Source organism: Micromys minutus, assembly GCF_963924665.1.
Source record: "Micromys minutus genome assembly, chromosome: 22".
NCBI classification, from domain to species: Eukaryota; Metazoa; Chordata; class Mammalia; order Rodentia; family Muridae; genus Micromys; species Micromys minutus.
In genome coordinates this window covers 1192470-1216577 of record NC_137957.1, presented here as the reverse complement: position 1 = coordinate 1216577, position 24108 = coordinate 1192470, and the positions used below count along the sequence as shown (strand labels likewise).

Sequence of the window (24108 nt, the reverse complement as noted above, 5' to 3'; positions counted from 1 at the left end):
CAGAAGTGCTGGGATTATGGGTACATGGGGCCATGCCTGGCTTTAATTTTTTTGTTTTCTTTGATTCTCTGTTTACCTGTTTGTGTGTATTTATGTGGATGTGTACCACTTACAGCAGCTGGATCTCCTGCCATGGGGTCCTGGGGATCAAACTCAGGCCACCAGGCTTGACAGCAAATTCCCTGCCCACTGAGCCTTCCTATCACCTAGGCTTGGTTTTGATTTTTCACTTTGATTTTTAATAATTTTAAGCTTTATTCATGTTTATGTATATTAATGTTTTGCCTGCATACATGTCTCTGTGCCATGTATGTGCCTGATGCCCAAAGGAGGACATCAGATGCCTTGGAACTGGAGTCGCAGGTGGTTGTTGGTGCTGGAACTGAGCCAGATCAGCTCCAAGAGCGGCTAGTGTCATCTCTGCAGTCTGTCCCTAACCACACCTTTTGTTGTTTTTTGTTTGTTTTGTGATTGTGTTTCTTTGTGTCATCCTGTAGACCAGGCCAGCCTTGAACTCAGAGATCTGCCTGCCTCTGTGGTGTGAGGCAGCACCGCCCGGCCCTAATAACTTTTAAATGTTGTGTCCATGGGCTTTTGCTCACCGGTCTGTGGCTCAGAACTCAGCCAACGGGCACGCCACATCAGGCAGAGAAAGTTTACGACTGGCTGCTGGTGGCTCCTTCAGTACCCCGCCTGCTTCCTCAGCTTTTCCGGGGAAGGTGTGTGCAGCTACGGCGTCGCCGGCCACTGTCCACAGAACGGATTCTATGGACTGAGCTTAGGTGACCTGTGAGATCACTGGGGTGACTCAAAGACAGTGGGGTTCCCTGCAAGACTTGGCCAGCTGCCTGGCTCAGCCCCTAGCACTCATGAATCATGGGCGTTTGAGGAAGTCTGTGAGTCTCAGGGAACCTCCCCCAGGAGGGAGTAGCCCCACTCATTGGACTGTACGACCCCTGTGCCACCCATAAACACAAGTGATCAGGTGACCTATTGCTGAACAGATGTCATGTTTACCCCAACGGGCCCTACTTACAGACCAAGTGTCAGGGTAGACCTGGCCTCCCAGAGCCAAGGTCCTGGTCCCCTGCCGTTGACCAGAGCTGGCCAGGAAGTGTTCTGTGTCTCATGCCCTGCAGCCACCCGCTCCTCATTTTTTGGTTACAACGGTTACAGCCCAGGCTTCCCTGGAGCTCATAGAAATCCCCCTGCCTCAGCTTCCTGGATACTGGGATGACAGGTATGTGCCACCATGCCTGGTTCTGATAAAGCAGTTCTTGGTGGCCTGGTCTCCGAGGCTCACAGAATTGGATCAGTTCCTTTTTTGCAGCCAGGGTGGCTCTGCAGTAATCCTGGTGGACTTGGAGAGAAGGTGCTGAATGGTGCTCAGGGCACAGTGTGTGTGTGTGTGTGTGTGTGTGTGTGTGCACATGTGTTTACACGTGTGTATGTCTGCGCACGTCTACTTATATGTGCATGCATGGCTGCGTGTGAGTGTGTTTACATGTGTGCAGTTGCCTGTGTGCATATGTGTGTATGTGTGTGACTGTCAGGGAGGTCTCACCTGCAGTCCCGAGGCTGAGACCTCATTGTTCAGAGCCTCTCTGTGGCTTCTGGCTCTCACTTCAATGAGTGATTCAGGGAGGTCAGAGTCTCTCCTCCAGAAGCTCTGCAATTCAAACGTAAGAATAAAGGCCAGTGCCCCGTCCCCTCTGCTCTGCGTGGTGGCCATTGCAGGCAGATGCAGGTCCCCTTAAGGATGGGACATTGGCTTGGCCTCAGCCTGGGGATACCAGGGTCAGCAAAGGGTGTGCTCATGTGGGGAATGGACTTCCCAAGAAGGCTGAGGGAAAGCCACGGGGCCCAGTGGGCAGAGGTCAGACCTGCAGAAGCCAGTTCTCTCCTTCCTGATGGGTGGGGTATCAAACTCATCTCATTAGACTTCTCAGCAAGCACCCTTACCCCGGAGCCATATTGCTGACCCTTTCTTAACTTTGGTACACTATTGAGGTGTTTATTTGTTTGTTTTATTAAGTTTTTTTTTTTGATGACTACAGACTTCTGCTGTATGAGACATCACATAAATGCACCTGGGCAGTCTCCTTTTTAGGAATATGTACTTAGTTTAATTATGTGCCTATGGGCACATGAGCGCACTATCCTCAGGGGTCAGGTGGGGCACCAGTTTCTCTGGAACGGACTTAGAGGTGACTGTGAGCCGCCGTGGGCGCTGGGAATCAAACCTGGCTCCTCTGCAGGAGCAGTAGGTGCTCCAGCCGCTGACCCAGCTCCCGAGCTTCAGCCCTGATGACATCTTTATTTCTGGCTTCTGGATGCATCCTCCATCCTGCTGTCCTAGACAGACTGGGCTGCAGTGGCTGGGCTGGGCCTGTCCTGTCCTCTCCCTTCCTGTAGGCCAAGTGTAGCCGATGTCAGACAAACCCTTTGTCCATTCTTGTGCAGGTGTCTAGCTGGAGCTTACGTTTGCCATGGAGCCGACTGCGCCGGACCTACAACTTGTGCCAGAGGTGACAAAGGATGTTCCTGTCCCTGCTCCAGACTCTGGCTATTGTCGAACGGCTGTCACTGTAGCGGTGGCCGTCAGCATGGCCATCCTCACCCTGGGAATCCTTTCGGGTAGGTGGCAGGAGGGAGGCATGGGTCCTTGGAGTAGGAACCGTGCAAAAGGGCATCCTAAGTGTCACAGGGCTGACCTTCCAGAGCCAGCAAGACAAGCTCTGAGGTCCAGGAAGTGGCTGTGGGTAGCAGAAGGAGCAGCCGGCCCTCCTCAGTCCAATCGAGCGGGGACAGGCATGCACTGGGGAGCTGGTGGCCAGAGGACACTGCCTTCCAGGCCAGGCAGGACCACAGAGGTGTGGCTTGGGGGGTCCCCCTGTGAGGGGCTGAGCTCAGCACAGTCAGCTTGTTAGCGTGGTTATTCTGTGATAATGGGCACAAACAGGGAAACTTTCACGTGGATAAAGGTAAATTGGCCGGACAGTGGTGACCTACACTTTTAATCCCAGCGCTCCAGACACAGAGGCAGGACCGTGTCTGGGATTCTGAGACCAGCCTGGTCTACAGAGGAGTGGACAGCCAGGGCTGCACAGAGGAACTCTGTCTCAGTAAAAGATAAAAACTTAAGTTGATAATTGCTCTATAGTCTCCAACTGTACTAATATTTACTAAGCTTTTCTGGACCTTTTGGTTTTACCCGATATAGCTGACCGCTGCCCCCTAGTGGCTGTACCAGTCACACGCAGTCGCAACCTTTGTGATCATTTTTTAGGGATTTTCTTATTTTGAGGAGAAGGGTCTGGCATAACCCACACTGGCCTCAAACTCTTACTGCTGAGGATGACTTTGAACTCCTGATCCCCGTGTCCCTGTGTCTCATTCTCCAAAGGGCCTGGATTAGAGGTGTGCACACCACCCCACCACCAGCTGGTGCCTGCTGGGGTGTGCTCTACCCACTGAGTGGTAGAGGTGGGGTGATTCATGGGGTATTCATGGGGTGATTCTTCTACCAATGAATCCACAAATCCATCCCCAGGAAAGGCTGAGACCCAGAATTCACATGTTTGCTTCTATTGAATTTTTTTTTTGGGTCAGAGTTTTTCTGTGTAGCTCTGGCTGTCCTAAAACTTGCTCTGTAGACCAGCCTAGCCTTGAACTCAGAGATCTGTGTGTCTCTGCCCCCTAGGGGCTGGGATTAAAGGCAGGTACCACAACTGCTTGGCCGATTTTGTTTTTAAATTTTATTTCTGAGACTGGAGAGTTGGGTCAGAGGTTAAGAGCACTGGCTGCTCTTTCAGAAGTCCTGAGTTTAATTCCCAGACTCTATAATGAGGTCTGGTGCCCTCTCCTGGTCTTCAGGCCTACATTCAGGCAGAATTCGGAATTCATAATAAATAAATAAATCATTTTTTTTCTTGTTTTGTAAATATATGTATATTTTTTGTTTTCTTTATTTCTTGGACTTTATATAGTCTGTGAGTTGTTTCTGGGGGAGTGCAAGCCTCTGGGGTTAGCATCCCACTATCAGTGACTGCATATTATGTCTGTTCTTTTGTGACTGGGTTATCTCACTCAGGATGATCTTCTCTAGATGCAGCCATTTTCTTAAGAATTTGGTTAAGTCATTGTTTCTGGTGGCTGAGTAATAATCATTTTTTAAATGTTATTTTGGGCTGGAGAGATGGCTCAGCGGATAAGAACACTGACTGCTCTTCCAAAGTTCAAATCCCAGCAACCACATGGTGGCTCACAACCATTTGTAATGGGATCTGATGCCCTCTTCTGGTGTGTCTGAAGACAGCTACAGTGTACTTATATATAATAAGTAAATAAATAAATAAAAATGTTATTTCTTTGAGCTTTTTACTTGCACATCTGTGTGCCATATGCATACAGTTCAAACTGCTGAGCTGTCTCTCCAGACCCTAATTTAATTTTTGTCTATAATTAGGACTTGCTACGGGACTCATGTTGGTCTTAAATACCCTGATGCCCCAGTATTCATGTGTCCGCCTCCTAAGTGGAGTATACTGAGCAGTCAGAAGCTCCTTTAGGAGACATGGTGGCGCAGGCAGGGCCAGCGGGGTTGTAGTATCCAAGTCTCCACAGCCTACAGAGCAAAACCCTACCTCAAAAGAGTAAAAGGAAGAGAGGCTTGGAGATGGCTCAGCCCATAGATGGTCTACCCTGCCAGACATCAGGTCTCCATCCGCACACCAGAAAAAGCCAGGCACAATGGTGGCTGCTTGTAATCTCAGAACCAAGGACACAGGGGCTCCTCGGGTTCCCTGGCTGCCCATCCGAACCAAACTGGTGCCGAATTGGTGAGCCTCGGTGTTCAATGAGAGACCCTGCTTCAAGCACATGATGGAAAAAAAGGGGAGGGAGAGAGGGAAGAAGGGAGATTTGATGACCTGAAGTTCACATGTGGCACAAACTTGTCAAAGGCATGCAAGCCTGGAGTGTGGCCTCTGGATAAGTTGTACAAAGGTTCAGGCATCCACTGGCTTACTCTGTCCTCTGCAGGGATCACTGTCCCATCCTAGGAAGGAGGTCGGGACACTACCAGGCCTCTTGAGGGACCGTCACCTCTGATGTCATTGACTCAAGTCAAGGAATCTGACTTCGGGGACAGCCCAGGTCACTTGGCGTCTATAATCCTTACACTGTCTCTGGGGGTCCTCAGGACGGCCGTCAGCAAAGGCGCAATGCTGGTCACCCTGAGGGACATGCAGGAGGCACTGAGCCCCAACCCCACAGTGGGGCTCTCTCACCCTGCCCTGGTCTCGCCCGCAGCCTTCCTGTCAGCGAAGGGCATCCACTTGGAGCACACGGCAGAGCTACAGGGAATCCGCTTCACCAGCTTCCTACAGCAGGAGAACTCGGACTTCTACCGCCTGCTGACGCCGGCTCTGCAAACACTGGCAAGTACAGCTGTAGATGCTGCGGAGGGGAGGCTGGTTTGTGGGGGGGACGGGGAGTCCAGATGCTCCCACTCTGCCTACTAAATACACACAACAGTTTTATCATGGAGTCCACGCTGTGTTGATCTTACTGAGCACATGTCCACAAGGTTCCTGTGTGCTGGGTACATGTCAGAGACCTCACCTGTGCACGTCTGCATGCCTTGAACATGTTCAGTGTTGGAAGGATCATGTGTTGTTTATCAGTCTGTTATCCATTTATCCACCCAACCATCCACCCACCCATCCCCCATCCATCCATCCACCCATCCCCCATCCATCCATACACCCACTCATCCATCCATCTACCCATCCACCCATCCCCCATCCATCCATCCACCCATCCCCCACCACTTATCCATCCATCCATCTATCCATCATCCCCCATCCATCCATCCACCATCCATCCCCCATCCATCCATCCACCCATCCATCCCTCCATCCATCCCTCCCCCATCCCCCACCCACCCATCTCTATGGACATGCAGCTGCTCCTGCCTCAGTTGCTCTGACCTGTGCAGCTGTGAATGTGCCTGAAACTGTTTGAGGCGTTGCTTTAAGTCCCTGTGGTTATAACCTGGAAGTAGCGCATGTTCTTACATTTTCCAGTACATGCCTCGGCTGCACTGTTTGTTAATTTACTGGCAGAAGAGTGTTTCCCAATGGCAGCCTCCCTCCCGTCCGTGGCCCCGTTCATTGTGGTTCTAGCATTGATGCCCTCATTCCTGTTGCAGTTCGTGAGTAGTTTCCAGAAGACAGAGTTGGAATCGAGCTGCGCAGGCTGCACAGTCCTTGGTTACAGGTGAGTTCGGGCCTCTGTGAGGTGTAGACATTTTGGAGATGCCAGAAGATTATAGGTAATTCCAGAACCTTCCACAAGATTCTGGAAATTCCCAGCAGTGAGCTTGCCCTCTGTACTCAAGGCTTTCCTTCTGCCCCAGCGAAGGCAATTCCAGCGTGATTGTGCATTTTCGGCTTCACTTTCTGCTCCGAGCCTTCCAGCCACCGAGCCTGGAACAGGAAGCAGACATCTTGCAGAAAGGGATCCGGGCGAGGCTACGGGGACAAGGTCTTCCCCTAGCTGCCTATGGCACCATTGAGTCAGTGGAGCTGACAGGTAGGTGGGTGGCTGCCAGGGAGACAAAAGGCTGTTGGGGGCAGGGCATAGCTCAAACGGCATAGAAATTTGAAGATCTCTTCCCCTCTGACACAGGACACACAGCTCCCACACGCTCTGTGCCTTCACGGCAGCAGTGTGCGTGTCTTACCTGTGCCTTCACGGGCTTGGCTCACTGTGGTCCCAAAGACAAGTCAGAAACCAGAACTAACTGAGTCACGCATTCTAAACTGGACCTGTTCTGAAGGGTGTGATATAATTCAAGGAGCCTGAGGCTAGAGAGGGGACCCAGTGGTTAGATCATGGCTGCTCTTGGAGATACCCTGGGCTCCATCCCCAACACCCACAGCTGCCCACAACCTTCTGCTGCTTTACTTCCAGGGGATCCTCTGCCCACTTGGAAATGCACACGGTGCAAAACACCCAACACATAAATTAATTTAGAAACATTTAGCCAGGTGGTGCTGGCACAGGCCTTTACCTCAGCACTCAGGATGCAGAGGCAGGGGGATCTCTTTGAGTGCAGGGCCAGCCTGGTCTACAGAGTGAGTTCAAATACAGCAGGCAGCCCAGAGAAACTATTCTCAAAAACATTAATTAATTAACTAATTAATTAATAATATCTAAAACATATCTGTCCCACTGGGGACGTGAGCCATTCCTGTGCATAACGTTTCCTTCTGTATTGATAAATATTTAATATTAAATATGAATATTTATTTAATATGTCTAGGAGTCTGCACCCACCCTAGAGCCCTGGATTTACCAGTGAAAGACGTGTGTGCGCGCGCGCCCACACACACACACACACACACACGCTGCCTTGTTTTAAATCTGCCTTAACTAGTAAATGGCTTATCACTTCTCACAGCTAACACACCCCCTCCCATAGTCTTGAGTTACTTCTTACTAAATCTCTTTCTGTTGCATCTTTCCCCGCTTCCATCTGGCTGCCCTCCCTCTCATGAAGCCACTTGCCCTTCGCACTTACATTTCGGAGCCTCAGCTCCTGCTCCTGCACCCCATGATCTGTCCTCCGTCCCTTATGCAGACTCTCTTTCTTTTTTTTTAAGATTTATTTATTGAATTTATGAGCATATTGTAGCTGTCCTCATGCCCACCAGAAGAAGGCATCAGATCTCATCACAGATGGTTGTGAGCTACCATGTGGTTGCTGGGATTTGAACTCAGGACCTCTGGAAGAGCAGTCAGTGCTCTTAACCACTGAGCCATCTCTCCAGCCCCAGCCTCTCTTTTTTATCTCTCTTTCCTTCTCCCAGGAATCCTAAAAGTCCCGCCTCTGTCTCCCTGCCCAGCTATTGCCTGCTAGCAACTTTGCTTTCCAGTCTGAGCCAGCTGGGGGGGGGTCTTTAGTCTGTGTGCAGGGACACTGCACACAGTAACGGAACCAGCAGAACACAGGTTCTACATCCTCCCTGTAAGAGCTGTCCGCTACTAACAGGCATCCCATGATTCCATTTGCTGTCACGGTACAGCTTGTATGTAGTCTATCCTGGGCTACAGGCCCATCCCCGCAGCCTCTTCAGGAACTGGGGCCCACCTCGGCCACATAATGAGACCCCCGTCTCAAAAAACAAAACCTGGCCACTCACAGGTGGCTTATACCTTTAATCCCTGCACTTGGGAGGACGAGGCAGGCAGGTCTCTGAGTTCTAGGCCAGCCTGGTCTACAAAGTGAGTGAGGTAAGATTGGGAGGGGCAGTTAGAAACCACATCAGACCTTTCAGCCATTAAATGCTTGTCACCTCACCTCACTGTTCCTCGGTGCTGATGTGACAGATAAAGTCTCAGAGATTACTTCAGCCCATCTTCTAGAAAATTCCACAGAGGCAAGTGTGTTCCTGCTTTGACAGTGACTGCCAGCTCACGTGGCTCTTCAGCTCTGTCACCAGCCACGTTGAAGACAGGGTTAAAGTGTTGGTGGCCCTGCCACCGCCTGCAGCTGATGTCTTGACAGCCAGCACTCAATGCAGTTGACCTTTCAGGGAGAGGGTGTCTTCATACTGCCTGAGCCTCAGTGACAGCAACAGGCATGAACTGGCTCTCACTTGGCTTTGTCTGTTCAGCTTCAGGAAGGTGTGAAGGTCCGGTGACCAAGAGGGACTTAAAGTCAGGTAGGACTGCCCTGTCCCAGTTCAGCTTCCTGGCGGGTCCCTTCAGCTTCTCTCTGAGAAGCACGTGTGGTCGCTGTGGGCTCTGGGAAGACAAAACAGGAGTCATGGGCTTGGGAAGCCATGCTTTACAGCAGGATAAGCTAGCGGGTAGTTTACCGATTTTATCTATTTGTTTGTTTTTATTTATTTCTATATTTATTTATTTATTATATATGAGTACACTGTAGCTGTCCTCAGACACACCAGAAGAGGGCATCAGACCCCATTACAGATGGTTGTGAGCCACCATGTGGTTGCTGGGAATTGAACTCAGGACCTCTAGAAAAGCAGTCAGTGCTTTTAACCGCTGAGCCATCTCTCCAGCCCTAAAACAAAACTTAATCCTAGCAATTGGGAGGCAGTTTCAGACCACCCATGGCTACACAGAGAGACCCCCACACACACCCTCACTCATGTCTCACGCGCGACCATGTTGTCTAGTCCTGTCTCTGTCCCCAGAGATAAGCAAAGATTATCTCTGTCCCCACAGGTTTTTAACTGTAGAGGTCCCTAAAGGACCCCTGCAGGGTGCTGTCTCTGTCTGAAGAGCTTCCAGGCCCTCAGCTTGGTTCTCTGTTCCCAGGCCACTGCCCCGGGAATGCCTTCTCCTGTCAGAACAGTCAGTGTGTGAGCAAAGAGAACCCGGAGTGTGACGACAGGGTGGACTGCTCCGACGGGTCTGACGAGGCTCAGTGTGGTCAGTGTGGCCTGGATACACAGGAATGTGGTTCACAAGCTGTCGGGGGGGGGGGGGGGGAGTGTGTGTGGTGCCTGGAGGGGACAGTCCTCAGAGAAAGCAGGGATCAGAGTTTAGAACTCTACGCTGCCAGGAACAAGGGTTGCTCAGATTTAAGCAAGAAATGAAGAAAACGCCATGGTATTTTATCACATATTGTGATAATCCATGTTTCCAGTTTTCTCAGCCTGCACGGAGGCAGCAGGGGGTCCTCCTCTGCTTGTACTGCATGATAGGAAACCATGTGTTTTAGCTGCCAGTCCCTTGTGAGAAGGCAGGGCAGGATGGAGTAGGCTGGGCTTGCTCTCTCCCAGTCTCACTGCAGCCCAGGATCTCCAGCCTAGGGGGTGACACCACCCAAGGTGGGTTTGGCCCTTCAGCAGCAATCATTACTAATCAATAAAGTGCTCCACAGGGCTTGGTAGTACAGGAGGGTCCTCCAATCACCCAGGAGCTGAGGCGGGAAGATCATGAGTTCCAGGTTAGCCTGGGCTGGAATAAGAGTCTGTTTTAAAAGAAAAAAAAAATGAATAAAATAAAAATAAGCAGGTCACATGACTGACCTTCATACTCTGGTACCTGACCTGAGCCTTTCTCTGACACTGACCAATGTGTGTGACTTTGGATGTCTGATTCCTGAGGCTGGGTGGGGGATGCCTTGAACCTGGAGCCAAATGATGATTGTCCCTGGGTCACTGTCCGGCCGGTGATCCTTGCAGATTGTGGCTGGCAGCCTGCCTGGAGGTCCGCAGGAAGGATCGTGGGAGGTGTGGAGGCAGCTCCCGGGGAGTTCCCCTGGCAGGCCAGTCTTCGTGAGAATCATGAACACTTCTGCGGTGCCACCATCATCGGGGCCAAGTGGCTGGTGTCTGCTGCCCACTGCTTCAACGAGTGAGCCCCTCCTGGCCTTGGCTCCCAGTCCTGCTTCTCGGCCCCACCCACCTGTGACTCCCCCACGCCTCCTTCCTCTTTTCTCCAAAGTCCGCTCTACTTTTCCCTCCCCCCCCCTTGTGGTTTACTTAATTACATCCATGAATGTTTTGTTTGCATGTCTGTTGGTGCGCCATGTGTCTACAGAGAGCGGAAGTGGGCTTCTAGTCCCCGGGACTGGAGCTGGTTGTTCCCCACATCACACGCGGGGGCTGAGACTCAAACATGGGTCCTGCAAGAGCAGCCGGTGCTCGAAACCGCTGTGCCATCTCTCTAGACCCTCTTTTCTCTCTTAAAATTAATCAATGATTTACATTTAAGACAAAGCCTCATTAGGTTTCTCAGGCTTCCCAGGAACCCATAATCCCCCTGCCCAAGCTTCCTGAGTGCTGGGCTTACAAGTGTCTACCCTCACATTCTAGTCCTCGTTTATTTTATCTATTACTTATTTAATTTTGAGACAAGTTCTCACCATGTAGTTGTCCTGAAACTTGCTAATCACATAGACCAGGCTGTCCTTGAACTCACACTGGTCGGTCTGCCTCTGCCTCCCAGGTGCTGGCTTGTAGTGCGTGCACAATTCTGCTCAGCATGTGTGTGTGTGCGTGTGTGTGTGTGTGTGTGTGTGTGTGTGTGTGTGTTGTATATGGAGTGTGGGGAGGTGTATGTGTGTTGGGGTGTTTATGTGTGTGTGGTGTTTGTGGTGTGAGTCTGGGGTGTGTGTGTGTCGGGTGTGTGTGTGTGTGTGTGTGTGTAGGACACCCTACAGAGCTCTCCTCTCCTTCCTTCCACCATTTGTGTGCCCCGAACTGAACTGAGGCTGGAGGCTCGGTCACAAGCTTCCCTCAGTCGCACCCCTCGGGCCTCCCCAGATTCCAGGACCCGGCGCAGTGGGCCGCCCAGGCGGGCAGCGTGCACCTGAGCGGCTCGGAGGCCAGCACGGTGAGCGCACGCGTGCTCCGCATCGCCAAGCATCCCGCCTACGACGCGGACACGGCGGACTTCGACGTGGCGGTGCTGGAGCTGGCGCGCCCGCTGCCCTTCGGCCGCTACGTGCAGCCTGCCTGCCTCCCCGCCGCCACGCACGTCTTCCCGCCGCGCAAGAAGTGCCTGATCTCGGGCTGGGGTTACCTGAAGGAGGACTTCCGTAAGTCCACCACGCATCCTCCCACTCCTAACCGAGACCTACCCCAAAGTAGCGGACGGGCAAGAGTGCTGGTTGGGATTCTGTAAACCCCACCCCTCAGTTACCTGGCAACAGACAGGTATGCTCCGCCCCAGTGACCTGACACTATAAAAGGGGCTGCTTGCCCCCTCTGCTCTTTCTTGCCTTGTTCTCTCTCTCTCTCTCTTGCTCCCCCTTCCCCTACTCCCTTCTCTCTCCTCCCCTCCACGCGCTCATGGCCAGCCTCTACTCCTCTATTCCTCTTCCTCTCCTCTCTGCCTCTTCCACCCTCTTAACTCTCCCATGCCCTGAATAAACTCTATTCTGTACTATACCGTCCTGTGGCTGGTCCCTCAGGGGGAAGGGATTCCCAAAATGAGCCCCCCAGAGGCATCTATCTCCCTTACCCCCAGGCCTCGCCCCACCACGTCCATGGGCCATATCCCTCCCACTCTCTTCATTCTTTTCCTAACATTGGTGCTGAAACCCCGGACATCATCTTTTCACAACAGTGCTTCCTGCCTCAGAGCCCATAATCTGGGCGTCTGAGGCAGGGGGTTCAGTCCAGGGACCTTGGTAAGACCTGTTCTCAAAGACTAAAAACAGGGCTATGGCCGTGGCCACAGTGGGGCCCCGGCCTAGAGTCCCCCCAGAAAGAGGCTGGGGGCGTGGCCAGGGTGAAGTTTTTAACTCACAAGTGGGGAGCCTATAGATTCCATACCTCCGGTAAAGAAAAAGAAGAAATTCTGTAAAGCTAAAGGTGGTGGTATTGAACTGTCACCCCAAATTTAAGATCAGAGGATCAGGAGGATCAGAAGTCCAAGGTTGTCTTTGGCTATAAAGTGAGGTCAAGGCCAGCCTGGGCCATAAGAGATGATGTCACAGAAAACAATAAAAGCTTATACACTGCCAAAGGTGGTGAATCTGGCTCTTTTGGGGCGGAGCTGTTGGGCCAGAGGGCGAGTTCCTCCTCCAGCAAGTAGAAAGTCGGGGCTGGGGCCTGAGCACCAGGCAAGAAAAGCAGATACGGTCTAGCATGTGTAGAGAGATGGGGAATGAAAGCTTGGCGTCTCTTAGTGTTGGAGTAGACATGGACGTTGGGGTGAGGGGCAGGTAGACCCAGCAATTTGAGAATCAGGAGAGGAAATGGTATTCTGTGCCCCCTGGTGCAAAGTGATTGCTGGGGGTCCAGAGCTCTCACCTGCTTTTCTCTGTTGCCCTGTGGGCAGTGGTAAAGCCAGAGGTCCTTCAGAAAGCCACGGTGGAATTGCTGGACCAGAGCCTGTGTTCCAGCCTGTATGGCAACTCGCTCACGGACAGGATGGTGTGTGCTGGCTACCTGGAGGGGAAGGTGGACTCCTGCCAGGTGGGCTGCCAGGGAGAAACTGTTACCCTCTGTCCCCTCCCTCCGGAGAACAAGTAACTGGTCCCTAAGTGGAACGAGCCAGCATTAAGGAGGTGGAAGCAGGAGAATCCAGAGTTCAAGCTGGCTATATCTCTCTGTACACCGGCCTGGCCTTGAACTCACGGAGATCTGCCGGCCTCTGCCTCCAGAGTGCTGGGGCCGGAGAGCTGGCTCAGTGGTTAAGAGTTTTGAAGGATCTGATGCCTTCTGGCCTCTGAGGGCACCCGACTCAGAAGTAGTGCACAGACTAATCGCCACATAAATGTCAAAATAAATAATTACACAAAGGTATGCGGCTCCCGGCACGCATGATAATGGCATCACATTTGCTGTCCTCGCTCTGCCGCTGCCCTCCTACCTGGGCGTTCCCTCTGCGGGGCCACAGACCTAGGGACGTCTGTCTGTCTCTGTCCACAGCCCTGTCCATGAGCCCATAGGGAACAGACAGAGGCTTCAGCCCGGGCCCTGGGTTGTCTCTGCCTCTGGCGACGAAATTGGAGAGTCCCCGCCCCCAAGCTGAGGATGTTGTTTTGTTTTCCAGGGTGACTCCGGGGGACCCCTGGTCTGCCAGGAGCCTTCCGGAAGGTTCTTTCTGGCTGGTATCGTGAGCTGGGGAATCGGCTGTGCAGAAGCTCGGCGCCCAGGGGTCTACACTCGAGTCACCAGGCTGCGGGATTGGATCTTGGAGGTGACCAGCGCAGCTGACACGCCTGTGGCCCCCACGGCGGCTCCAGCGCCCAGCGCCCCCAGCACTGCCTGGCCTACCAGCCCTGAGAGCCAGGTGCCCAACACCTCAGCTAAACCCACCGCTGCCCTCAGCCCTGCACTGCTGCACCCCACCACTGCGGCCAAGTCACAAGGTATTCCAGAGAGCCGTCCCTCCGTCCCTCCCAGGCAGGGTCACATCAGAGCCACCTCCCTCAGCACTGAGTGGCAGAGACTACTGAGGACTGTCAGGAAGCACTCAGTGAAGGAGATTGCTAATAGGTCCACATCTGTCCCATTGGCTCCTGAGGGATTCAGCAAGTGCTCAGTTGACCGTTGATGTCTGCCGTGCAACACGGGCTAAAGATGGGCGGCTAATTGAAATCTTGACATGCGCAGTGTGGGCCTGGTAACCAATTGTCGGTGTCTGCCAGGAAAGACCAGAAGGAACTGGCGATTCACTGTGTGTTTGGAGGAGGGTGATGTCTAGACAGGGTCTCTCTGTAGCCCTAGCGGTCCTTTAACTCTTTGTGTAGACCAGGCTGGCTTCAAACTTGCAGACTATCGTGAGTAACTATTGATATCAGCCTTAAACTGTGGAGATTAACACCCCATCACTGCTTTTGTTTATAGGAGGGGGAGGGGGAGAGCAAATGCCTGAGGACAGCTTGCAGGAATCAGTTTTCTCCTTCCACCACTGGCTTTCAGGGAATTAAACTCCGTTTAGGTTTAATGGCTAGCGCCTCTACCGGGATGTCTGTAAATGGAGGATTGGTGATTGATTGCCAATGTCTGTCTGCCTTGAGTCCTCAGTGAGAAATTGATGATTGATTATTTGTGTCTGCCATGAAAGAGCTTGATGGGAAATAGGCAATTTATTATTGGCATCTGTCTTGACGTTTGGTTGGAAATTGGTAACTGCTTATTGATATCTGCCATGAAGCAATTTATTACTGATGTCTGCCATAAACACACACATCTGTTATATAGGTTGGTCATTCTTCAGGTCTTTGGGAGTACATTTTTTTTATTTTAAGTTTTAAGATTTATTTATTCTATATAAGTACAGTGTAGCTGCCATCAGACACTAGAAGAAGGCATCAGATCCCATTACAGATGGCTGTGAGCCACCATGTGGTTGCTGGGATTTGAACTCAGGACCTCTGGAAGAGCAGACAGAACTCTTAACCACTGAGCCATCTCTCCAGCCCTACTTTAAGTTTTTTAATATTTTTTTAAATTTTATGTTCATTAGTGTTTGCCTTCGTGTATGTTTGAATGAGGGTGTTTGATCTTGGAGTTACAGGCAGTTGTGAGCTGTCATAAGGGTGCCAGGAATTGAATCTGGGTCCTCTGGAGAGGAGGCAGTGTTCTTAATTGTTGAGCCATATCTTCACCCTCAGTTTTAATTTTTTGGAACAGCTTTTTCTTTTTTTTTTTTTCCACTATGAGTTCTGGCTGGAGTGAAACTCATTATGTAGACCAAGTGAGCTTTGAACTCATGGAGATCCTCCTGCCTTAGCCTCCTAGGATTAAAGGCCACCACTGCTGGCTTCATGGAGAGTATAATGTAGGTGAATGGGAAATGAGGCCCCACCAGACAGCGTAGAGTGACCCACAGGCCCGCAGAAGTTCCATGCGGTGCCTGTGGGAGCTGGTGGCTGAGTGTGTGGTGACCAGCGTGGTCCTGCCAGGCACCATCCCTGTGCTGTGCACCTCTGTGTTATCAGCTTTGACGCTCTTGGGTTTTTGTGTATTTTGTGATGCTGCGAACCCGAGACAATGGCCCTGCCACACCCCACCCAGGTTGTGAGTTTCACCTCCCTAGTGGTTTGCTTCTGTCTCTTACCCCCTTCTGACTCGGGTTATCCCAGCAGGCCCTGTTTCCCGCTTCTGTCCCTCTTCCTTCTCTCCTTCCCACCCTTCTGGGACAGCATCTTTTGTCACATGCAGATGTGACATTGTGGATCCCGTGAATCTCAGTCATTCCACGTAGAGATTTTTGTTTTTTGTTTTGTTTTATTTTTTGTTTTTTTTTTTTAAACACCTCTAGCCTTGTTGCCCTGGGTGACGTCCCAATTGCTCTGTATGTAGGTTACTCTGGGCCCAGAATGGGTGAACCCAGAGTAGATGACGACCCCGCCTCCTCCCTCCTCTCTCCTGGCAGAGTGTGGGGCCAGGCCCGCCATGGACAAGCCCACTCGGATCGTGGGCGGAATCAGCGCCGTGTCTGGGGAGGTGCCCTGGCAGGCCAGCCTAAAGGAAGGATCCAGACATTTCTGCGGAGCCACCGTGGTGGGTGACCGATGGCTGCTGTCCGCCGCCCACTGTTTCAACCAGTAAGGCCTCCCAAGAGCCCCATAGCAGACCCTCACTGCATGCAGCAAGCGCCAACTAGTTAGTGTGGTGTTTTCCCGTCAGCCCGGCTCAAAATTGACAAACCAAGCAAGACAATAAGCAGGAAGCGCTTATTGTCCGCTGAAGGTTTACACGGGGGGGTGGGGGGGGGTGGGGTGGGGGTGGGGGGGGGTCGCCCAGAACCACAAGCATCTGGTTCTGGCTGACAGCAGGGACATTCTGACCTGCGGTAACCTACAATATTCATGAACTTGCATGAAGTGTCAGAGTGGCAAAAGCAAAGTCCCAAGGGTACACTCTCCACCAGGGCCTTTTCCTGGGGAGACAGAGCTGGGCCCTCCCTGGGGTGCGGGGTGGGAGTGCCGGAAGTCTTGTCTCTGCAGCACCAAAATGGAGCAGGTGCAGGCGCACCTGGGCACCGTGTCTCTGCTGGGTGTTGGCGGGAGCCCCGTGAAGCTGGGGCTGCGAAGGGTGGCCCTGCACCCCCGCTACAACCCAGGAATCCTGGACTTCGATGTGGCCTTGCTGGAGTTGGCCCAGCCTTTGGTCTTCAACAAGTACATCCAGCCGGTCTGTCTCCCCCTGGCCATCCACAAGTTCCCCGTGGGCCGGAAGTGTATGATCTCAGGATGGGGCAACATGCAGGAGGGAAATGGTGAGCAAGTCCCAGAGAGGGAAAGACTGGTCCAGGGGCCTGGCCTGGGAGGGACGGGTGCGGCTTGGCTTCCCTCACCTGGGTCCTAAACCACTTCCTCTGTGCCGACCCCACACCCTAGGAACCGGCCAAGTCTCCTTCGGTCTACATACGGGCCTTCATTTGTGTTTATAAATAAAGTTTATATATTCATTGACCAGACAGACGTCCATGGCTGCAAAAACGCCCGTGCTGACCCAGTGGCCTTTAGTCCCACAGACCTGAGTCACAAGCTTCTTGCTATGCCACAGACCATGCGGAGCCCATTGACTGGGTATAAACCAGGCTTTATTGCCACATGGTCGTGTACAAATCTGTTCACTAACAGGATATCTTATCACTGGGCTCTTCTTCCAATGGCTGAAGGAATAGATTAGACTATAAAGCTGAAAATGTTTATGCGCTAGCACCGTGGTTCTCAACCTTCCTAAAGCTGTGACAACCCTTTAATAAAGTTCATGTTGTAGGGACTCCCAACCACAGAGTTGTTTTGTTTCTACTTCATAACTATAACTTTGCTACTAATATGAATCATAATGTAAATATCCGATGTCCAGGATCTCTGATATGTGACCCCCGAAGAGGTCAAGACTCACAGGTCAAGAGCCACTATTCTAGTCCTTTAGGGACAAATTCCTCAAAATTGGAATGTCGGCCTACACCTGTCTTCCCAGCACTCGGGGACAGAGGCAGGAGCAACACAGATTTAAGGCCAGCCTGGGCTACATAGTAAGACCCTAAAGAGTGCAAGAGTTGGGGGTGTATTGAGCATTTGCCTAGTGTGTCCTGGGTTCCACCCCAGCCCCTCAAGGAGAAAGGAGAATTTCTGTGAAACACAGGTGTGGATGAGCACACCTTTAGTCAGCATCAGAGAGGCAGAGGCAGGAGGATCTCAGTGAGTTCCAGGCAGCCAGAGCTACCCAGTGACAAAACAAAGCAAAACTTCCTGTGGGCTCTGCTGGCTGGGCCCAGGGTAGAGACAGCGCCTGCTGGCCCTGCTTGATGACCTCTTTCCTGGTAGCCACCAAGCCCGACATCTTGCAGAAGGCGTCTGTGGGCATCATAGAGCAGAAGATGTGTGGAGCCCTGTACAACTTCTCCCTCACTGACCGCATGCTCTGCGCCGGCTTCCTGGAGGGCAGAGTTGACTCCTGCCAGGTGGGTGCCATAGGGATGCCTCAGCTCCTCCCTGGGCTCCAGGAACCGCTCAGTGGCCAGCACTTCCCCAGCGTGTTTGAGGCCCTGGGTTTCATCCCAACGCTGAAAAAGGCACTTGGGAGCTAGAGGCAGGTGGATCTCTGTGACTTCTAGGCCAGCTCGGCCTACAGAGTGAGTTCCAGGACAGCCAGAGCTACACAGAGAAGCCCTGTCTCAGGGGGAAAAGAAAAACCCAAAAAACAAAAAATTGATGAAGGATCAAAGAAGGAAAGGGCCTCAGGTCACACAGCCAAGCCTGAACATGAAACCTGATCGATGCCTAGCGGGAGTGGAGCTTTTCTGTTCCTTGGATGGGTGTCCCACAAAGGCCTATTGGTATCCTCTGCAGGGTGATTCTGGTGGCCCCCTGGCATGTGAGGAGACACCTGGTGTCTTTTACCTGGCTGGCATTGTGAGCTGGGGCATTGGCTGTGCCCAAGCTAAGAAGCCTGGCGTATATGCACGAATCACGCGTCTCAAGGACTGGATCCTGAAGGCCATGTCCTCAGACTCCATGACTCACCCCCACTCCTCCAGCACATGGCTCAGCCCTAGCCAGCCCCCCAAAACCACAGCGGCTGGCCTCATTCTCCCAGAAGCCACCACTGGCAGACCTGCTACCCCTAGAGCCACCATCAAAGTGACCACTAGACCACTCAACACGACGTTGTCTGCCAGGAGGACCACCACCAGACGACAGACACCAGTACCGAATGCTCCGGGCACCACCACATACTCTCACATGCCAGGTACGGTGACACAGGACATGACTCAGGCAGGTCCCTGGCACGGCACAACGGTGCTGAAGACACACCATCCTATAGTTCCAGAGCGGGAGTCCAATGTCAGGGTCCCGAGGCAGCTTACCCAGCCTGCAGGGCACTGTCCCCAAGTCCGGCTGTGTGTGTGTGCCTGTGTGCTGACATCTGTCCACTTATTTGTGTGTGCACATGTGTGCATGCAGAGGCCAGAGGAGGGCATCCGTGTTCCACTCTGCGAGGATGTGAAGGCTGGTTCTGGAGGCTCTGCCATTCATGTCCAGGTTCAAATAAAGTAAAAAAAAAAAAAAAAAAGGAGGAAGGGAGAGGAACAAGATGGCAGGAGAGAGGGGTAATGCCTCAGCTAAGCCTCTGCAGTTTGAGGTGTGGTACCACACACCTTAAGTCTTGGAGGCTGAGGCAGTAGGATTGCTTGGACTAAGGCCTTTCTGGCTGCATGTATACTGAGATAATGTCTCAAAACCCCAACTTTTTACAAGAGCTGAAAGTAGACTGTAGAGGTGAGGCTGTGGTCAGGGTCTCCCCACCCCCAGCATCTATGGGTGAGGTATGAGCAGAGAGGGACAGTGTTCCCTTGCTGGGGTCCCTCGGGTAGACAGGAGAGCTGGTGGGGTGTGTCTCTACCCCTCACTGTCCTACAAGTGCCCCCCATATCCAGGCTCCCCAGCTGTGAGTCCCTGCTGTGGGGACACTTGCCCAGGATGAGTTCCTGAAGGCCCTAGGCTAGTCCTTTCTCACCCCTTCTGCTCATTACTGTTGGGGAGCCGCTCCTAACGTTTAGTACTGGGCCAGCAAGGATGTTCCTCCGCTTGAAGTGATGTGGGGGTGGTGCTGAGTGGCCCCGGGGCCCGGGGTCACAGCAGGGCCTCTGCCCGGAGCCCTGTGCCTCAGGAAACCCTTGTCCCAGCAGATGAGCTCTGGCTTACCCAGCCTGACCTTCAGCTCAGTCTGACCTTGACCTGGTAATTGCAGTGGCCTGCTGCTCACTTTAGGAAGGAGGCTGCGCAGGCTGAGGACCTCTGAAGTCACTCTCCTGCATTTCCCATTCCTCGATGGGGCCTTAGGTGACTCTTTCTCTAGGCTCCTTTTGTATTGGTTGAGGCTGGGCCAGGAAGGGACCCGACTTAATGTCGGGGTGGTAGCTACTGGCCGGGAAAGAGAAACCAGCTGGGTTCCATGAATCCACCCTCTGCCCCTCCCACAGGGTACAGGGTGCTGGGTTGTGGTCCCAGCCTGGGGTGGGTAGGAGGAAGACTCTCTGCAGCGGGCTCACCGTACCTGCTCTTCCACAGACTGTGGCCTGGCACCCCCGGGGGCCCTGACCCGAATAGTAGGCGGCAGTGCAGCCTCGCTTGGGGAGTGGCCCTGGCAAGTGAGCCTCTGGCTTCGGCGCAGGGAGCACCGCTGCGGGGCTGTACTGGTGGCCGAGAGGTGGCTTCTGTCTGCAGCACACTGTTTTGACATGTGAGTCCTGCCCTGGGTTCGGGTTCTGGACATGGAGGGTCCCTTAAGGGACCCCCCACCATGTGCTCATGCACCTGTTGGTCACAAGGCGAAAGGGACAGATTGTCCCATGCTGTGAAGGTCCTGGGACAGAAGGGAGACTGCACTCTGGAAGGCTGAGTGCCCAGAGCCCTAGTAGAAATGACTAGGGACTGCTGCTGTTCCCTCAGCCTGTGGTTGGGGACAGATGTGTGGCTGTGTTGTCCCCATTAACATTGCATTAACATTAGTTGACCTAGTGGGGGACCAGAGCCTTGGGACTCAGCTCTCCAGATGGTGTGTGAGCAGTGTGATGTCCCCTTAGAGGGACTCCCCTCATGGCTGGGTGAGCCTGAGTTGGGCAGGGGACAGAGCAGCCCATTTCCACTGGGACGGTGCCTCGAGCAGGTGTGGGGTGGTGACAATGCCCACGCGTATGTGCGCCCTACAGCTATGGGGACCCCATGCAGTGGGCGGCCTTCCTGGGCACCCCATTCCTGAGCAGCGCGGAGGGCCAGTTGGAGCGCGTGGCACACATCTATCGCCATCCGTTCTACAACATCTACACGCTGGACTACGACGTGGCGCTGCTGGAGCTGGCAGGGCCCGTGCGCCGCAGCCGCTTGGTGCGACCCATCTGCCTACCAGGTCCCGCGCGGCCCCCCGACGGCGCACGCTGTGTCATCACCGGCTGGGGCTCGCTGCGTGAGGGAGGTAGGCTGCCGTGAATTGGGCGCCGTGCAGGGGGCGTTGGAGACACTCCCTACCCACACCTACTCCCCGGATCCCACAGGCTCCATGGCGCGGCAGCTGCAGAAGGCTGCAGTGAAAGTTCTCAGTGAACAGACATGTCGCCGCTTCTACCCGGTGCAGATCAGCAGCCGTATGTTGTGCGCAGGCTTCCCGCAGGGTGGCGTGGACAGCTGCTCGGTGAGTGGGCAGGGGTTCTTTTAGTCCACGTAGCCCAGGCTGGCCCGAAGTCCTGCACCACCACGGTCCTTTAAGGGAGTGGGTCCCAGGGGGTCTCATCTCCTGAATGCTGGCGGCACATTCGCCACACCTGGCTTTTCACGTGGGTTTGGGAGTTTAACTTGGGTTCTCACGCTTGTGCGACAAGCCATCTGACTCAGCCTGCCCAAGTCTCCACCAGCCCACCTGACTCTGGGGACATCACATTTCACAACTGCATGTTCAGGGACAACATCCTATTGTTGGGTCCAGGCAGGGCGACTACTGAGTTTGAGACCAGGTTGCCCCAACAACACATACACAGACGCGGCTCAGTACAGGGAGGCCACCGTGCTCTGTGGATGTGAACTCGCGGACTGAGCGCAGATCCCCAGGAGTCATAAAAAGGCTGTGCTTACACTGGTGCACTTGTAACTCCCTCCGGTGCGGGTGGGGGGCAGCCGGGACCTGGCCAACACCCACTCCCAGGTTCACAGAAAGCCCCCGTGTCAATGCAATCGAGTGGAAAACTATAAAGATAACTGTGCAGCACCGTGCTCTGGCCTGAAGGCGCACAGCGCGAGCACACGCTGCTAACAAAGCACATTAGCCCTGAACCCATTTCCCACACGGCAACGGTGAGGCTCTTTGGCAGCCTCTCCCCCACTCAGGGTCCTTGTTAGTGCCCAACAGAGAGGTGCAGCTGCAAGAGTCACCCTGCTCCCAAGGGCCGCTGGTCTGAGAGCACTCTCTCCTTCAGGGCGACGCAGGCGGACCGCTGGCCTGCAGGGAGCCATCCGGCCAATGGGTGCTAACTGGGGTCACCAGCTGGGGCTACGGCTGCGGCAGGCCACACTTCCCAGGTGTCTACACTCGAGTGGCCGCTGTGCTGGGATGGATAGGCCAGAACATCCAGGAATGACTGCCCCGCGGCCAGAGACCCAGGCTTAGAAACACAGCCGCCGGCCACCCACGGTGGGGAGCTGGTGGCAGGCGAGCACGGAGTCTGACGGAACTAGCTGCGACTGTGTGTACTGCTCCAATAAACAGTCCCTTCTCCCACTGACTCCGTCCCTCTGTCCAAGCCACGAGTCCCCAACGCAGCTCCTTTGGTGCCTTTGTTTTTGTGGGACAGAGTCTCATGTCCCAATCCTCCTGCCTCCACTTGCCCCACCCCCAAGTAAGTGTACCACACTTGGTTGGCACCTGAGACCGCGCTCCGAATTCCCTGAGCCAGCAGCACACTGACACAAAGGAGAAAGATATCCTGGGAGGTGGGGCCTACTCTGGGGAAGGGACCTGAAGCAGTGAGTGACACGCCAGCCTTTTGCCCTAGCAGCGATTTATTGGCCCGCTCTCATGAGGTCGCTGATCAGTGGGGCCAGCCTGCGCTCGATCGGGTCCTCACTCTCTTCTGAGACTGAGCTGGACCAAGCAGCTCAGGGGAGAGGCCTCGACCCCGGAGCCTTCCATGCTGCCAGACTTCGGTAGGGAAAACAGTTCGACCGTGAGAGCACGGTGTGCCGGGCACAGGTCCCGTCACATGTTCGCTCGTTCCCGCTGTAGCCGAGAGTTGTAGGCGCGAGACACGGTGTTCCAGGCGTCCATGTACCGGTCCATGCACATGGCAATGCATTTCTGCAAAGCGTGAAGGGGATCCCGGAGTTAGGGTCACGGGACCGGAGTATCACCCACTAAGACGCCACCTACACCGGCGCAGAAGCCGGTTCCTTACCCTGCGCACGGGTTCTCACCCCGCGCACGCGCAGAACGCCTCAGTAAACTGAGGCTAAAGGCCGCGCACGCGCAGATCCCTTAACTCCCTCCAAGCTGACCCTGTGCCCCTCACCAACCCCGGGTTTCTGGGGTGTCTCACCTGCTCCGAGTTATCCAAGGAGCCCCCGGGCTTCCCGATGCACTTCCGGAAACACTTGTCCGTCATCCTCTGTGGACACATGCGAGGCCTCAGCGGGGACTCACCTGGGGGACCCCGCCACCAACCCCGGCGCGCCCCGCACCTGTAGCAGCTCTTGCGCGTTGGCCACCGCGATCTGCACTTTCACCTGCTCCATAATGGCCCCTGGGTCCAGCTTTCCGCCACCCGCGCCGCCGAAGTCCGAACCGAAGCCGCTGTCCATGACTGCTCAGACGACCGGGCCGCGGCCGCGCGCGCGCCGACCGTAGGCGGAAGCCGGGGCACCACGGGAAACGGAGGCTGTGTCGAGTCCCACAAGGCGGCGCGCGTCATCAGTCTGACAAAGCTGCGGCCTGAGTCACCATGGAAACACGTCAAACTACATCTCCCACAAATCCGTGCGCCGTGACCTAAGACCACTATAGCTCTATGGGAAACTTCAGATTACTACTCCTACAAGGCTGTGCGCGCCGTTCCTAAATTGAACCACTGTCCTTTGGCCTATGAAACAAATCCCGAACCACAATTCCCAGAAGGCTGCGCAAGTTCCCGCATGCGCACACCGACTCTTGACGCCCTAGCAAGGGCTGGGCCAGGCCCCGCTGCTCATGCGTACAATATAAAATTCTCGCCTCTCCTTTCAGGGACAGGCGATCAATTCAGAGGCTGCAGTTAAATCAGTGTTTATTTTAATGTACAAAAGTTTCCAGTAACAAAATGTATAACAAATCTTAGCCCACATCTTACAAAAGAAACAGTCTCTTCTAGAAGGCTGAGGTGAAGCCTGTGGGCAGAGGACACTTCATCTTGGAAGCCCCGCAGAGCCCACCCACAATGCTTAACAGTCATACAGAAATGTGCCAAGGACTAGTGACAGCAGAACACAAACAAAATTTTTTTCAGGGGTTCTGGGGACTGTAAGGCAGGTTTCACATCACCCAGCAGCCGCTTGAGGTAGTCCTTGGGTCCCCCTGCAAGGAATGAGGGAAGATGGAGTGAGGCAGTCTGCTCCCAAGCAAGCGG

The 24108-nt window shown here is 53.8% G+C and overlaps 2 protein-coding genes across 2 annotated transcripts; one reads left to right on the top strand and one right to left on the bottom strand.

The window, feature by feature from the left end:
• Positions 1 to 2489: 2489 nt before the first annotated feature.
• TMPRSS9 (transmembrane serine protease 9) lies at positions 2490 to 22092 on the top strand (the record flags this gene model as incomplete). The annotated part of the gene is made up of 18 exons (XM_080936039.1): positions 2490 to 2637; positions 5314 to 5441; positions 6215 to 6282; positions 6422 to 6597; positions 8691 to 8732; positions 9355 to 9468; positions 10227 to 10398; positions 11310 to 11584; positions 12832 to 12968; positions 13549 to 13867; positions 15880 to 16051; positions 16454 to 16725; positions 17786 to 17922; positions 18311 to 18710; positions 20033 to 20204; positions 20674 to 20936; positions 21016 to 21152; positions 21931 to 22092. The coding sequence occupies 18 exons, from the start codon at positions 2490 to 2492 to the stop codon at positions 22090 to 22092; spliced, it is 3294 nt and encodes a 1097-aa protein (XP_080792165.1).
• Positions 22093 to 22495: 403 nt separating this feature from the next.
• On the bottom strand, positions 22496 to 23379 carry TIMM13 (translocase of inner mitochondrial membrane 13). Its single transcript, XM_080936044.1, has 3 exons — positions 23189 to 23379; positions 23047 to 23115; positions 22496 to 22808 (listed from the first exon to the last, which is right to left on the bottom strand). The coding sequence occupies exons 1-3, from the start codon at positions 23306 to 23308 to the stop codon at positions 22710 to 22712; spliced, it is 288 nt and encodes a 95-aa protein (XP_080792170.1). The 5' UTR covers positions 23309 to 23379; the 3' UTR covers positions 22496 to 22709.
• Between the last annotated feature and the right edge of the window lie 729 nt (positions 23380 to 24108).

Bases quoted from the DNA above. Each gene is read 5' to 3' on its own strand.
- TIMM13 (XM_080936044.1), bottom strand. From the start codon at position 23,308: ATGGACAGCGGCTTCGGTTCGGACTTCGGCGGCGCGGGTGGCGGAAAG. The intron at 23,116-23,188 runs GTGCGGGGCGCG...ATGTGTCCACAG, and splicing joins ACGCGCAAGAGCTGCTACAG to AGGATGACGGACAAGTGTTT. The intron at 22,809-23,046 runs GTGAGACACCCC...CACGCTTTGCAG, and splicing joins CCTTGGATAACTCGGAGCAG to AAATGCATTGCCATGTGCAT.